This window comes from Lissotriton vulgaris, unplaced genomic scaffold (genome assembly GCF_964263255.1).
Source record: "Lissotriton vulgaris unplaced genomic scaffold, aLisVul1.2 SCAFFOLD_1243, whole genome shotgun sequence".
NCBI lineage: Eukaryota > Metazoa > Chordata > Amphibia > Caudata > Salamandridae > Lissotriton > Lissotriton vulgaris.
In genome coordinates, this window is record NW_028245678.1 from 467,533 (window position 1) to 484,912 (window position 17,380).

General features: G+C 43.7%; 1 protein-coding gene across 1 annotated transcript in view; it reads left to right on the forward strand.

Annotated features, from left to right (window-relative positions):
• The window catches only part of LOC147666316 (sodium/potassium/calcium exchanger 2-like), a 680,903-nt gene that overhangs the window by 467,526 nt on the left and 195,997 nt on the right, over positions 1–17,380 (forward strand). The window contains exon 3 of the mRNA XM_086949140.1: positions 12,196–12,228. Coding sequence (XP_086805266.1) covers positions 12,196–12,228 — 33 coding nt within the window. The remainder of the gene's footprint in view (positions 1–12,195; positions 12,229–17,380) is intronic.

Sequence of the window (17,380 nt, forward strand, 5' to 3'; positions counted from 1 at the left end):
TAAATGAACACCAGGCAAAGTCTCACTTGGTGTGTTTTTGGTTTGCATGATCACAAAGATGATGAGCGCTGGTGTAACACCTGCTGCCAGTGGGTCTGTCTCTTGCTCACAATTGAATTCCTTTCTTGTCTATTTCAATTCCCTGCTTCTGAATCAATGGACTCCATCCTGTTCTTGTTTTGGTTCCATCCCTGGAACCTTTAGGATTCACGAGGATTTTGTTTGTTTGAGTCTATCTCTTTTGTTCTCTGCTCACATCAGGGACCTACTTTTCTTTTAGCATTTTCCCGTCGTATTTTAGATTTTACACTTAATGGGAGTACATGTCCTTCTCCTTCCTGTGTTTTTTTTTATTTTTTCATCTCTCTCTGTCTCTCGCTTCTCCCCCAACCCCTAGTTTCTCTTTCCCTGGCCCCCTGACTCTTTGTCACCCTCTGTGTCTTTTGACACTCTCCCTTCAAATAGCTCTGCTACTCCCTCCTCCTCCCTTCCTGCTTTTACAGACATCATCCATTGCTGCCACTTAGTGTTTCTCTGTCTTCACCCCCCCCCCTCCCTCTGCCACCACTGCCAACCCCCTCCCCGCTAAACCCACCCAGCCCTCATACTGGCTTTGCCAATATATGTAGATTTGCGATGCAAGCATTGGCGAGCCCAATAGAGGTGGGAGGCCATCTTGGAATGTTGTTTTGCATAATTCCAAAATTTCTAGTATGTTGTATGCAGATGTACTGTGACATCCATCTTGGACATAAATAAAATAGCATTTCAGGATGGCCGTCATGTTGTGTCTAGGCAGAAAGTGATTTTCTTCTTGGAGCTGTTTAACAGTGGTAGTGTATTGACAGGCCCCCCGAGCCTAGGGGAGTGGGGCCTTTAGTGGCATTACGGGCAAGAGGCGGCGAGTAAGAGGCTGGGCGAGTAGACATGTGGTCAAGGGGAGGGGAGGGGTTAATAGGAAATGCGCGAGGGTAAGACGAGCTATCAGTGTGTCACCTAGGTGCGCAGGCGACCCCTCTCCCAAGGAAAGGGATAATAGCGCGGACCACGAGGGAGAAGCCCTCTTTGTCCTCTTGCCTCGGGCGCCGCGGGTGAGGGGGCCTCACAGCGTAGCAAGCAGACAAGGTTCGTAATGAGGGCCGTTTATTTTGTTGACGCTTAATTGATTATGGGGATAAGGTGGAATTGAGTAGGGGGCCGTCGTGGGTTTTAGAAGGCGGTATACGCCTGGTAGGAGCCATCGGGATTCCTTATTGAGTGGGTTGGTTCGAGGTTAGGGCCTGAACTGTTTCAAGTATTATTGGAATTAACTAATTTCATGGCATCGCGTAAACTTCTGGGCACACTGCTCCACTCAGGGATGTTACCAGTTAGTTCTCCGATGAGGGTTAATAGGTGATGTATTGGAAGCAATGCATGGTGATGATCCTCCAAATTAGATTGGCGTTGGGGCGTTAGTTACGTCCCTCTGCCATATATGGGGGACGCGCCTTTGTTTTCGTGGGTATTTCGGTGCAGAAAGCCGCGCCGTAAACAAGTAGATCCAGCTCTTAGGCAAGGGGTCCCGCTGCCATATGCGGGGGACACGTGGTTGTTTGTGGGTATTGCGGTCCAGAAGGGCGTGCCATTAAAGATTAGATAGGGTCTCTTAGGCGAGGCGTCCGCTGCCGTATGAGGGGGACACGCTGTTGTTTCGTGGGTACTGCGGTCCAGAAGGCCGCACCATTAAAGATTAGATATGGCTCTTAGGCGAGGCATCCCGCTGCCATATGCGGGGGACACGCCTTGCTTTTTGTGGGTATTTCGGCTCAGGAGGCCGCGCCGTAAAAGAGAAGAGGAGCCTTAGAGAGCCAATGGTGGCCCGCTAAGGGTTTGCAAGAAGAGGACGGTTTTCAAATAAATGATTGGTGGCTGGTTTTAACACGCGGGATGCGCCTTTGTTGTCAACGGGTTTACCCTGCGTCAGGGATTAGAAGTTGGTGGTGCAATGGTTGGGGAGGGGAGGGCGAGAGCGCCAGTTGGCTCCTTGCCCTGTGGCGGGCTCTTTCTTTGGCGGGGACTGGCTCATCCTGAAACAAGGAGGGTTGTCAATGGGGCTCCGGGCTGGCTGGAGAGGGGGCCGTCCTGCTGGTGGTCCTGGACTCTCCAGCCCTACCCGAGATGCTGGTGCTTGGAAGAAGCAATTTAGGGAAAGCTGGGGTGCAAAGAAAGGCGCAAAGCAGTACCAGGTGGTCGCGTCTAGGGGGTAGACGACAGGTAGTTACCTGAAATGGAATTGACGCAATGGAGATGGGTTGTGGCCTGCTGGTACAACCCACATCCAAGGTGGATCTGGAGATCCTGAATTGTAAATACAATTATAAACTGTGGTGCAAATGAATACTGCACAACCCTATGTTTATCAATGTGTGTTGGATTGTTTTAATAAAGTTGGTCTAATGTTGACAATGCATCAACAAATAAAGAAGGCGTTTATCTGGCAGAATTAATAAAGACTATGCAGTGAAGACCAGCCACTTTGTATGGGGCCTTTTGTGGGGTATGGGGTACGAATTGCACGTTATATGCCTACTATATGCCATTCCAAGATTGCCGTCAAACTGCACTTAGTCTGTTTCAAGTTCTGCTTCCCCTTTGAACTCTGTGTACCTAATTCCATTTTTAAGTCTGTTCCTCTTTCCACCAGTGTTTGTGTTCTTATGGACATTAAGTCTTCGGAATGTGTTAAACATAAACTAGGGCATTTTTTTTACCACTGGAATTATTACTGTTACTACGGGTATGCCAGACTGTACCCAGTTGTCTGACACTAGTTGCCCACACTGGCATTCATTCCTCCTCTAGCTATAACCGATGAATGTAGGTAGTGGCAATAGGGCTCTACCCTGTGAATCCTTTTATGGCAGCCTCCGAAAACACGTCCTCTCAGTTCCAGATACAAAGGTCTAATGCAAAACAAAATATATTTGTTATATTTTGTTCATTGTATTCTACCCTGTACATTGGTTGTTTTTTTAAAACGTGCAGTTTAGATATTGTAGGCCAGCCTCATTTATCTTTTTCTGCAGTCAAACCCACTGAGTACCACTGGTGTGGGTACATTTTTGCTTTCTATAGTGAATCGGAGGAATACTTTTTCGATATAGTTATGGCCTTATGATGTATTTTAGAGTAGACGCAGGTTATATACGAAGAATGATGCTAGATATGTTATAAGTAGGGCCACTCTGCGGACAAGACGTTTTCTGCATAATTATGAATTTGCTAAATTTGACACCTAATTCATCATTCTCTACATAATCTGCAGATTTTAACAAAACCAATTTTGTTTGTAGCTCTAATGAATCAAAAGTTATTAAAAATGCAATGTGATATTTTTTGCCGCGTAGTTGAAGGTCCTTTGCAAAGCCTGACTGATCACCTTCTAGTTGCTGAGAGCTGTGTTGGGTGTTAAACTGATCCCAATGAGGCAAAACCTACGCCAAGGCAGTTTCAACCTGTGAAAAAATGGAAAAAATAAGTAATAGTATTACTAAAGGTGCAGCATTACGCCACATAATTTTTCCTTTTCTGGCCACATAATTTAGCCATTCCAACAGCATAATTTTGCCCTCCCTCGTGTCATAATTCGAGTGGTTATGAGTAATGATGTATACTTTGTCTTGTCATGTTCAGTATCTCTAATGCGTTTTGTTTCTGTTATTATTAGACGTTTTTATAACTTGTGACATTCTGTGTTGCTCTAATCTTGAATAATGTATATATTGGTGATTCAAACGTGCATTTCATGTTGTTTTAGGGTATATCTTTTATACCAAAATAAACCAGAAATTGATTGAATTTTAGATTTAATTGTACTTGCAAGGAAATATAAAAAAGTTAGCATCAGATAAGGAAGTGCCAATATGAAAATGAAAAGCTGTTGACTATTTTCAGCAAATTGTATGTGTGGTGTGAGCTTTCTTTTCCTCTCTCTTTCCTCTTTCTCTTCTTCAATGCTTCTCCTTCTACATCTTTTTCTTTGCCTATTTGTCTGTGCTACCTGGTATCCGTATGTGTTGATTAATTACAGTTTGGTTGTTAAAGATTAAAAGGGAGATCGCTGGATTGGTGGCTTTGCATGTTTGGTTGTGAAATGTACCTTTTTTACATTTATTTGTGCGCAGCCTGATTTTTATTCTAATACTTGTGGCAGTGTTCCCAACCATGGCATGTAAATGACCAATACCCTTTTCTGCAAAGAAAATAATTAAATCTGCCACACAACACCAATGTGTACCACATGGGTGTAGCTTGCTTTCAGTGCCACAGTGAGCCCGGGACCCATGTGTGGGTATATCCTTGCCACTGAGAGCGTTACATCAAATCAAACACATAAAAGGTGATCAGAAGAATGCTCACAATAAGTGTAACCACTCACTCCAGGTTGCTTGTGTAACTGTTCAGGGAGGACCTGGCCTGGCAGTTTGAGCTGGTCTATTCCTATTTAAGAAGGATCAAGACTGATCTGCATATGGCTGGGTCCAAACTAAGGTCAGCATGGTGGATAAAAAACAATGGGTTGGGATGCTACCCCAAGCGACTGCCTGTAGTTAGACTTATTTCATGCATTCCTCCCATCACCATTTGTGTGTTTAGTGTAATGCCCCAATTGGCAAGGGTATGCCCATACATGGGTCCTGTGATCATTGTGCACTTGACCCAAGCTACATCCGACTGACAAGCCCCAATCAGGGGGGTTGCTTGTGTTTTGGTCAGGCAAAACTTAGCGTTGAAGTTCAGGCTGATCTGTTCCTATTGGGGCAGGGTCAAGACTGAGGTGGCAGGGTGGGCAAAAGAATGATAGGTTGGAATGTCACTCCAAGCCACTGACAGTGGTTAGACGCTTGATGTAACTCCCTAAGCCACAAGGTATGTTCAGACGGGGGTCCTGTGCTCACTATGCCACTGGAACCAAGCGATACCAGATTTACAGGCCCCAATTAGGGCAAAACTGATCTTGGGTTTAGGGAGAACCTGGTCTGGCAGTTTGGGCTGGCTCTTCCTATTGGAGCAGGGTCAAGACTGATTTGCATATAGCTGGGTCCAAACACAGTGAAAGAATGATTTGGCTGGAATCCTACCCCTAACAATTTTAAGTGGTTGGACTGATTGCTTGCATTCCTCGCCTTGAGTATTTGGGCTAGACCAAAACTTGGGAAACAAGGTAGTTTACTCAAGTTCTTACCCTGAGTGGGTTGGTATTCACCCCCACACCAGAATTTAAACGAAAGATAAACTGAGCTCTTCATAGCCCCCAGTCGATAGATGGCAGTTTGTGGCACCCCATTGGTGAACCCTTCAGGTATACCCCGGACGGGAGGCCTTGGGATGTTTTGAAGTCCTTCCTTGGTTTCTCCCAGAGACTGGGAATGCTAAAATAAACTAAAAATAAATAAGCACATCGACTGCTGTCTGGGGAATTGAATGCCTTTTAAATGAATGGATGAATTAATTAAATTTAAGTGCATCTGTTAGCTATAGGGAATCTTGTTTCCAACGAGCAGGCACTGTACTCTTGACACTCTTGACAAGTCAAGGTCCACTGGTTACTATGTGCAGTGGGTGGAGTGGGGGCGATGCTCTTGTAGACAGGAGAATATCTATCAATAGTGCAGCAGGCGCAGTGGCACTAGGGATCATGAGTCTGAGGGGGCCACCGTACCCAATCAGAGCTGTTTTTTACTATCAAACCAGAGGATTGGCACCATTTTCTGGGGTTGGTGTGATTGGTCAGTGTGTGCCTGTTTTTGGCTCTTTGTGTGCCTGTTGGACCGAGTTTTGCCATAATTTCCCCTAATATTAAATCAAACTTTGCCTGCAGGAAGTTGGAATCCACGCAGTCCTTCATACATTGTAAAACAAGTGTATTGAAAGTCTTTACACGTTCAGAACTGCCGCAATTTGCAAACGTGTGCCACTTTTTCAGCTTTCTTGTTCACTAATGGAGGGCACTCTTATTTTGGAGCCTCCGGCCTATTTCCTGTCCCATCTCAACCATGCCCTCCCTCAGGCAGGATGTACGCAGTGCCGACGAGCTTAAAAGTGCGCCTGGGAAGGGGGTGTTTCTTCAGGCTTGATTTAGCTTCATCCCCTCACTTCATCACGTTGTGCGAAATCTGTTCACGCATATTTCTCAGGTACGCAGAAGCTGCGCAGAGGAGCGCTCTTCTAATTAATTCTCTTGATGCCTAGTTAAATAAAAATGTGTTATCATAGCAATGCCATTAATATGCGCTTCGGGGACGCTCGCTTCAACACATTTCAGGAGGGGAACGTTGCAAGAAAGAATGCCAGCGTTATTGCAAAGATTAATGGCAAATGGGCTGAGAGAGAAATGTTGCACTTCTATCTAAGCAGATTCCATTTTCGTGCAATTAAATGTTTTATTTTAGACACAGCATTCTGCTGATCAGCACTTGGGAAACATTCCTAAAGTCATAACCCCCCCTGCCCACCCCTCACATACACATGTATTTTATTGTATTGTAATCTAATTGGATTTATCTAGCGTTTACCACCAGGCGTTGAAGCCAGGGCCGGACTGGCCCTAGCAGGCACCAGGCATTATCCTGGTGGGTTGGATGGGTGGGAGCAAGTTTTGGAGCAGTAGGGGGGTCATTTTTTGTTACTTCGGGCCGGTTTTGCAGCAGAGCTGCAATATCGCCCCCCTGTAACAAAATAACAAAAGCAGCAGAAGTATTTCCCACCAGCACCCTAGCCCACCCCGGGCCCGGTTCGACTTAATTACCAGGGCTGGTTTGCCTTCTCAGTCCAGCCGTGGTTAGAAGCTTTTCACGCAAGTAGCAAACTTCTCTGTTGGACCAAAGATAAGTGGTTAATCCAGGGGTTATTGGTCATTGTTGGTTGCTGGGATTAGTATGTTTTGTGCTCTCAATTAAATCACTCCAAGCATTTGATTCAGTTCTTTTTTGGTAGAGTAGATCACTAGGAGTTAGGTGTGATTTTTAGTGGGAGCTATGAGAGTTCTTGCAAATGATTGATTGGATGAATAGATGGGTTAGAGGTGGTTATGTTTTGTTAGATTGCATGGGCATGGTTTAGAGAAATGGAGGTTGTGGTCAGTGAAATTATTTGTCGGCTAATTGCAGAAATGTAATAAACGAGATCAAGAGAAACAGGCGTGTGATTTAGAGTACGCTGTACTCAGAGAGAAGAGGCATGCAGAAGATGGCTGTAAAAATGGGGTAATTGAAGAGAATGAAGGATGGGCGAACAATCAAAAGTGTTAAGATGAAATCAGGTTTTGATACAAGGTTTTAGAATGTGGTGGGATGGTGCTTTTTGGATAGCATGCAATCCGAGAATGTAAAACTGTAGAAAGAAGAACAACAATTATGCATATGTGAGATTGTGCTATATGAAGTATTTTGACTGGTACTAGAATCATGTGAAATAGTCTTTCTGCTGGGAGGGTTGGAGTTCTGCTGTTAAGGGAATGTCCCCTTCATTGTATACAGTTGTACACCTCTGCCCTGAGTGCCATCCTGCGTATGTATCTTACACCATGGCTTTTTATTTTGGCCCTGGCATCACACTATTCTAGCATGTGCCTGTCCCTGACAATATGATGCGCAGGACCTGTCCTGAGACCTTGAGAGACACACCAAGGATACAGCCAGAGGTCAGGAGACTACTGTCCTCGTGTTGGGTTTCGAGCATAAGGCAGCAGTGGCAGCACTTCTTTGCTGGAACAGACCAGTAATGGTTCTTTGCTGTGGAAGGGAAAGTTGGTCATACCCAATGTTGACAGCTAGGTTGGTTTGGGAGACGTCCAAGATGGCTTCTAGAATGGGATCTGTGTAGGCTTTGTTGTTGGACCACAATGTCACCAAGCCAGGCAAAATTACCTGAAGGTTGTGGGCAGCTGTGTGTGTCTCACAGTAATAAACCATGAGCTTCCAGGTTTGTCGTGATGGTTCTTGGCAGCGGGAGTGAAAGCTGGTCATACCAAATGTTGACAGTTGAGGTGGTTTTGAGAGTGATCCAAGGTGGCTCCAAGTATAGGACCAGTGAAGGCTCTGTTGTTCAATGATGGTTTGTGAGTCAGTACAAATGAATGCAGGAAGGTAGATTTGGGTACATAGTGGACTAGTAGGGATATGCAATCTGCTAAGGCGATATCATCAGTGGTGGTCCTTTGTAATGATTCTTTGAAGATGATCCCTAATTCTCCTCTAGCTTTCCTTTGGTGCTTACACGTAAGGATTCAATGCCCTGGGGGATCGGCTCGTACAATAGTGGGCATGCAACATCTACAAGCCCTGATATGGTAGTGAAGTGTTGGTTTGGTTTTGAGTTTGATATCAGATTGCACATTTTAGACAGTTATTGTTCATTGAATAAGTGTTGATTGACAAACAGCCCAAGTGAGTCGGTACATGAAAGAGAAGGAGGAGAGGAAAAAGTGATAGTGGGAAAGAATAAGGGAGAGGCAATAGGAAGGTAGATGTCTGAGGGTTAGAAGATGGAAGGTAGACTAGAGACAAGAAAAAAGTGAAGAAAAGAGGTGGAGGAATGCTATTCTTCTTGCTCGAAAAGGTTGGGTAATGACTTAGGTTAGGGAGGCAGGCAAGAATCTTTCTTGCCTGTGAGTCTCTGTCCCTCCATGTACTGTTCCATCTCTTAACCTGTTCCCAGATTTTTATATAACATTTAAATTCAAGCTATCCTGCTTCCCTGTTACTGTGGGAAAATTGAGAAAAGCCTACCTTCTGGCACAGTGAATATCTGTGTTGTCTTTGCATCTATGGGTGCACCACTGGCTTTCTAGGTGGAGAGTAGAGAGACTTCACTCCTTTTCCACACCAACACTGCTTACACTACCTACCAGTTTCCCAGGCCCCAATCTCTATAGTCAATAAAAGCTCTATTTGAAGCCAAAATGTCCCCTTTCTGTCATCTGCATTGTACCTTAAAAAAATACTAGCTTCCGGTCTCTGTAAGCAGCCCAGATATCTCAAGTTTGTTCCTCTTTCTTTAAGACCCATGAAGCGTTTGAAATACACAGGTGTGAGCTGTGGCGGCTGGCATCTCTGGGGAGCGGGGAACAGGCGGGTGGGCACACGAGCAAAATGAAAATGTAAAAATAAAAACTTTTAACTTACCTGAACACATGCAGCATTATCCTCCTGTCCTCTTCTCACCTCCAGCAACTCCCTTGACCAATCAGGGCGCTGCTCTCATGCAGCATGAGAGCAGCGCCCTGATCGGAGGGAGCAGCCTCACTCAGCGCTCCACAGTGCTGTTGAGGTAATGGCTTGCTCTAACCCAGTTGTCATAAGACAGTTGGGTTAGAGCTGTTTAAAGTGTGCATGTGTGGCTGGCAGTCTCAAGACGGCTGGCCAAAATGACATGCACACTTTAAATAGTGCCATGCGAGCCCACCCTCCTGTCACTCAGCAGCGGCCCGCCCCGTCCAGATGCTCTGTTTGGGGCGGGGAAGAAAAATAAAATGGTAATAAATTACCATTTGATTTTTCAGAGGTTTGGGGGGATTTTAAGTGGGGCAACGCTCCTCCGCTCCAACGGAGGAGCAGCCCTGGGTGTGAGTGTGAGAGCAATTCTCGCTATCCTCCTGCAATCAGATGTATAATGTGTACAGTAAAAGCTAAAGGGCACTACAAAGTGCAAAAGTACCCTCCTAAAGTAAAACCCATATTATATAAAAAAAGAATTTTACCAGCTGGAGACTCCAGGATAAGAGTTGACATATATCTATGGTGTTGTTCAAAAATCTCCTTTATTACATCTCACAATTTTATTGGGAAAAGCAATATCAATGGCCATGATAATATAGATTTATTTCTATGTTTTGTTTTTGTAAGTTTACATTTATGTTACATTTACTTTACTACTGTAACTCAGCGCCCATAATATTGTAGCTTATTCTGTCGTTTCTTATCAGATGCCTCCATATTTTGCTATCTCTCTCAACCTTCCAGTTCTCCATTTGCCCCGCCATGGAGCACTATTTACCCATAAAGTCAATTTTCTCTCTATATTTCCTTCTGCTTCTCTCCACGGTCATTTCTCACTGTCTCCAATGGCCCTTGTCCTCCTACATGCCGCTATCCGCCAAGCTCTCACTAGCCCCATCAATCACATGCCATCACCCTTACCTCTCACTGTCACTTTTCCCTCACCAGCCCCATCTTTTACTAAACACCTCCAGTTCTCGCTTTCTTATCTTTCACTTTTTCCTATCTCTTACCGTACTTCAATCTTTCACTATTCACTTTATCTCTCACTATCCCTTTTCATCTCTTTCTGCTCCTTCATCTCTTGCCCATCTCTTTTATCCTCCATCTTTTACGTCCTCATCTCCCATAACTCTATTATCTCTGTCCCCATTCCCCACTCCAAATTTTTATTCTGTCACTATTTCCCATGTCTCACAAACCTCCATTTGCTGCTGTCCAAATCTCTGTGACCCCCCATTAATGTCCCCATTAATGACTTCCAATGCCCATGTTCCCTCACAATTATCACCCGCCTTCTGCATCCCCATCTATATTATCTTTTGTCAGTTACTAGCACCCCAATCTCCCACTACCTACCTCTGTTTCACGTCAACCTCTCCCTCTCTCATTATTGCCTTTTATAGCTCACTAACCTCGCCCTTTTACTATTTACTCAGTTTCTCACTATTGTCCCTATTTCTCAATACCCCCCTCTGTTTCTCATATTATTTCATTCTCATACAGGAGTGACAATCAGAAGCATATTTGATTCTGAGATTTGCTAAAACAAAAATGACGGGCAAATCATTAGGATGAACGTCATCACGTGACTTTTATGGGATTATTATTGTCATTGTATAAACCAAGGAAAACACCTAAGCAACCCAAAGTCGCGAGTTTGTGATGTACCTCGGCTATGTAACTCATGGGGCCTGTTTCAATTTATTTCTGAAAGTTACTGAATTCATTTGATCTTGCAAGATGACTCAACTAAAGCACTTATAAAATACAGAAAGAAAATGAGAAAAATAAATTAGTGTCTATCTGCCTTACAGATGTAACAAAAGTGAGATGCACACAAGGTTACATTTCTAGTGAAATGATGATATTCAGCTTCTACCACACTCTTTTTTATTGACCTATTCTGAGCTTAATATGCTGTACGTTGCTTATGAGTCTGTGTGCTATGACAAGAGCTCACGCACAAGATGGCCGCCGCGACTAATGGACATATTGTCTTTGTTTTCTTTACTACTGTTTGGGTGTTTTCTGTCTGTGAGAGTGCTCCACTCACCGTGGTGTTGTTGAGTTGACACCTCCTCGTCCCACTTAAGCCACATTCGAGTCTTCGGGATCCGCTTGAGTGAGACAAGAGAGAGACTGGTTTCTTCTGCTCGCCAGCTGATAGCAATGGGGGTTCCCTGACCTAGCACTGCATTGACCCAGTGCACTGCCAGGCTGGCAGCAGAAATGAGAGTATGGCCTCCTTGTGTGATGAGGGGACTAGGAATCTACAAATGTATATGTAGGAAGAAGACCATTCTCAAATCAGTGGCAAGAGATGACCTGATCAAGTTGGGGTCTCCATTATAAGCCACTGCCCAAATGGGCTGTTAGCTTCACTCGGAACACTCCACTTCAGTGTGTGCCCTTCCCTGTTGGAAGTACCCCAGTTTACGATGACTGGGTGAGCCACGGTGTCCTCTTCAGTCAAAGGGCCTTCCTTTGCCCCTGTTTTGTGTCCACCAACATCACAGCCATCTCACGGCATTCAATAAGCAGATGGCCCCAGTCGGTCACGCCAACTCTAAAATATTGGTGGCTGGGGCTCTCAAGACTGATGGTATCGAGATCCAACAGCAAAAAAATAAAGTTAAATTAAATGAGCAAGGGGGAAAGACAGTATTCACCATCACAATGAAATCTCGCCACAAATAGTGTCATAAATGTAAATCAACAATCCCTGCACACTTCCAAAGAAGGGGTAGTCTAAGCAGCCATAATGCTCCCAGCAGGAGTGGTGATGATGATTGCAGAATTACTACTTCCAGAAATCCGAAGTTTGGTTATTTTCATGTGAAGGAGAGTTTTGCAGTGTTGCTCTTATTTTTTCAGGTTAATGGCTTCATTATCAGTGTCACATTTTGAGATTATGTATTTTTTTCTCTTACAGACATGGATCGACAACAAGCCTTCGCCAACCAAGGTCAGTAAATATACTTTTCAATCACTGTCCAACCTCTGTGTTTTTTTTAAAGAGACATGTGATAAATGTTGCAGACATTTATTGTGATAGAGAGAAAAAAAGGGGCTTTTAAAAGCAAAAAAGTAACAAATAACAGGTTTTTAAACTTCAGAATTGTATTTTGACTCCAAAATCACACTCAGGCATTGATTTACGAACGATTCCAAGTGTATGTCTGATAATTTTTATAGTCTGGCTTGAAAGCGCAGCTGTCGCCACACAATTATTTGAGAACACAGAAGAGGGGCTTTGGCTCCGCCCTCATGTTGGGACACAGAGGTACATATTTGATTGGGTAGAAGTTGTGCAGGTCTGACTTGACAACACTGCTGTCACCAAAAAATTATGTGAGCATCACTACAGAGGGTTTTTATCTCCACCCACATGTTGGGAGCCAGGAGTACATGTTTTGATTGCGCAGAAGTTGTGTGCTTCCACAAAAAAAGGTGCAGGTTCTCCCCACAGCTGTGGTAATTTGTTAATTTCTCTAGCTGCCTCCTGTTGAACTTGCAATGGCAGATGCATATTATTCAATTGTTAAATTGTCTTAGATAACTAGATACTTTATGGTGTTTTTCTCTGACAGAAGCACCAATAGGAGGAAGTCAGTCATTGAACTCCATTGATTTTTGGGTCTGGTTGGCCATGCAACTGTCACCTGACCTTTTAACCTATGTAATAATATTCTACAGTTATCTAAAAAGTCTCCTTTGAGCTTTCTTAAGAGTAGACCATTACTTGATACATTGTTACAAGGGTCTGAAATCTCCGATTCTATGTGATAACCCTGTACTAAATAATAGGGTATTGACTCCAGAATTTAGAATACCCCGCGAATCCAGACATACTGGATACTTTTCAGAATGTCATTCCCGACTACATGCCCTGTGATTTGCCCTTTACCAATGCCATTTATCACTTGCCTTTTGCAGGAGGCAAATGGCTGCAGGGGGATGCTGTTAGTCAGCCACTGGGTTGGGTCAAAGAGAGGGCAACACTGATGAAAGCGTTTGTCTCCCTATTCACAGGGTTGGGCCGGCAGTTACTGAGCCGCATCTCTGTCTGCAGTCGCTGGCTGGAGTCATCCACTGTTTCACTGGGTGCGGAGTTGCACCAGGTATAGCTGAATCCAGTATTACTGGACCCAAGATCACTGGGTCTAGAAATACTAGGACACTTGTAGTTGTCCAGAGCAATATCCCCGCAGATACAACTTGTAACGAGGACAGGCACTATCTAGCAAAGGTGCACTGGCCATACCTTTTGGGCACTCTCGACAAGGTGACTGGGCACAGGGCAGAGCCAGCATATGGCGCCCACTCGGGCCCTGGCCATTATCTGTAAAAATGAAATGAATGAGAACTTATATAGCGCTACTTAGCCCGGAGGCATCAAGGCGCCTAAAGACTAGGCAAAATGCAGCCAGGGAGACTAGGCACAAGGCAATACCAAGTGTAGTTTATGGATATATGATATTCGGTCTGAAGACCAGTTCATGGACCCCAAAATTTCAATTTGAGACTGTGTTTGGTTGCCAGGAGTTAAACATTTTATGAGATGTCCAGAGCTGAGTTGAGGTCTGAGGGCCTTGCTCTGAACTACATTTATATGTCAAAATGGTTGGGCCCTATCCCGAGGGCACTTTAAATGTTACTCCAGGGTCACAAGAACATCATTTTTTTGCAAACATACATTGCCAGTGTTTGAGGTATGGACTGGTTATACACATTTTAGGGCACTGTATGGGTTAGAAATAGTTAGCTTAAAATGCATTTAGAGGTTTGCAGGTTTGCATCTTGTAAAATGAAATAAGTACTGGGGCATTTCCTATCGGTTCTCCAGCTTTGGGCAATGGTGTAGGGCAAGGCCATGCCCTGTCGTAATTGCCTTGTGGACACAGAACCTGGACATAGACCATGCCTTCTGCAGAGTATCCCCTGCTAGCAGAACTACAAGGCATATCCTGTGACTATTATCTTCAGGTACTGCAGACAGGGCATGTGCAAAGTCCATGCCATTTCTACAGTACCCTGGGCCATCGTACCCACATGAATCTATTTTACTTGAATTTTTAATCTAGCATTTCATCATTATGACTGTGGTCTTTTATAAACAACAAATATGGTAACCGTGCCCTGACGTATATAGAATTCCATGTAGGCATCATGGTAAGCAATCCGATCCATTGCAAACTCCTCCTCACTTACCACGGTCAGCAGCCCTTTATGTAAAGTTCTGACCTAAGTATCAGGATAGATGTGGTAGGCGTACTTAAGTAAGTCTTACAAAAGAAACACCCTATTTTCAATCACGTTTGGGCCAATTTGGTTCTCTCCACCTGTATGTGAAAGTTGGGGACAGTTAGCCTTCAGGACTAGTCTAAGGGAAGCATGGAATATAAGTTCCATGCGGTTTGTCGCGAAATCAGTGGGCACTCCAGAGGGCAAACAAAATAATCTGACGTTGCCCTTCTGATTGAGGAGTCGCAGCACTTCAAGGCCACAGTAGTGGTAGCAAAGCACTATATAAATGACAATAACGATTTGCTAACTAAATCCTCAGAACAGGTCCGATATGAAACATATTACCGAGCTCCTCAAGTCATGACATAGCAATTTAGTACTTTCCATACTCCACAATATCAATCCAATAGAGGTGTCAGCAAATACTTTTTAGGAGTGGGTATTAAGAGTGCTCTGTGTACAAATGTTGGAATAAAGAAAGCTATGAGTATTGAAAGAACTGAAAGTACAAAGTAGGAAGAACACTCATTCTAATGCGCCAGAACTTTTCCCTTGAGACACCCAGCTAGTTTAATCTTGAATATAACAAAGCCACTTAGACATACTAGCATAAAACATAACACAAACACAGATATAACACATCTTCCCCTTTTTACAAATAAACAGAACCAAAAATCCTGTGCAATGACAGTGTCATACACCATGCTAGAAAGTACCTAACAAAATCTTGCCGATACCTAAAATATCCTAAACTTCACCTCACCAGAATCGGCGGTGCCATAGACACCGTCGTAGGAAATTTCACTGCACTCTGGTCTACCAACTCTTTCTTAAGCAAATCTGAACCTCTGACTTTAATGTTTCTTTCCATATTTCACCAATCTTCCTAGCACAGTCTCCCTGAAGTTTCGCAAACACGATCAACCCTCCATATATCCCACAACCTTGAATCTCTTTTGCAAGCCCAAGAGAGATACCTAATGCAACCCAAGTAACCAGCCACCATGTCTCTTTTACTAACTTCCTTCTGACATTATATTCCACTTTAGACTTCATGTGTATTTTTCCTAAATTGTCCCAAGCCTTTTATTCAAACTCCTTATCCTTAATCCTTCTTTCAACACATATTCTAGTCTCACCTGTACACATTACAGACTAAGCTTGTCTTTTCCCCAGTATTTAATATGGGGAAACATCAGTAGTTGAATGTTGCTAGTTCTGTGAACCCACAACATTCCCAGAACAACCTTTCCAATCTTAACTCCAATCCTTTGTGCTCAATGAACATATGTGACTGTCAAAAAATGGGATGCTGAGAAGATCTGTCAAGTTTCCTTCTTGACTGTCCAAGGTAAGGGCAACGTCTCCCTGCAGCTACAGTGTTACTCTTCACTTCGTAATATACCTGAAAGTAGTCCAGTATCTCCTTACGAAGGTCCCAATTATGAAGAAAAAACCTCCTTGAAAGTCATGTAGATCTTGACTGAAAATGAAGATTATGCAGAAGTAGATTAGCAAGGCACCACACTCTCTCTGGTGTTAGTGCAGAGAAAAGAGACAAACCAGGACATCAACTAGAAGATGCAAAGGGAATGCTGACTGCAAGGTGCTAACGACAGGGATAAAAATAGTTGCAAGTGGGTGAAGATTGTTGTAAAAGTAAGGGAATTAGTGGATTGTAATGTATCCATCACTCGTTAGTGCCTCCTCTTTATAGGGTTCTGACATCACAGGAACTGACATCACAGGAAAAGACTTAATTTCATTTTTATTTGGGAAGCTCACTCAGTAATTCCTGGCTAAACCACCATCTTGGAAAGGACATTTCATTAGGGTTAGCCAAATCTCTTTCTTCCATGTAAGATATCTGCAACAGTCTGACATCTTTTGTCCAATGCTGGCTTTGCAGTGCTGCCACTGCTCTTCTGCTCAATGCTCCTCACAAGTCAAGAAGCATGCTTCCGGGCTGACGTGTCCATGGAAACGTTGGTGCGGCTTAATCCATGTGGACATTCAGCCGTGCACTGAGTCAGAGGCCCCTGAAGCGTTGTCTGGTAGTGCTACAAGTGCATCACCTTCCGCTGCATGCTAGGTGACTCTTGTAATTCCAGTCACAAATGTAACATTGACCAACATTTGTCACTTGAGGATAAGAGCTGTCCAATGAAAACAACCATCACACTCTTGAACGCATTCTAGCTTTTTCTAGATATAAACAGGACCCTGTTGTCAGAGAGGAAGCCCCGAGGAAAGCCTGCTAACAGAAAAGTTAAATATTTGATCACATTTGCAGTGTTGGTCTCAGGCAGGATCTTCTTTTCTGACCACAGGCTGTAATAATCTGCAATGGCCTACCTTTGCTGTATTGGCAAACTATTAAATGGCCATGAACTCTATAGCTAATTTGCTCTACGTTCTTCCAGGTAGTTCCACTGGTTGCATCAGTGAAGTATTGATATGCGAATGTGTTACATTATTAGGATCTTAAACAAAAGCCTTTAAGCATTCCCCACTGTCTTTATTCATAGTGGACCTCCAAAACTCTGTACAAACGTTTGCCATGTCATGGTTTGGCCCCAAAAAACTTTCATACCCCCAGATGTAATTCTCTTCTTGATCCTCTCTGCAAGTACAACATTAGAATCCTCTCTTTGTTGATTCTATGAATGATCTGGAAGAAAATGAGGCGGAGAACAAACAGAAAACCTCTCCAAGCGTGTAACTGATAGAAAAGCGAAAAACAACCCAAATTAAATTAGTCTAGCCGATCAATCAAAATCTTTTCTTAAGCAAAGAATCTAACATTGACTACGCTGCCACTTACGCTTGACGAAGGTTGAACTTTGATAGGCAATTTACGTCACCACCAA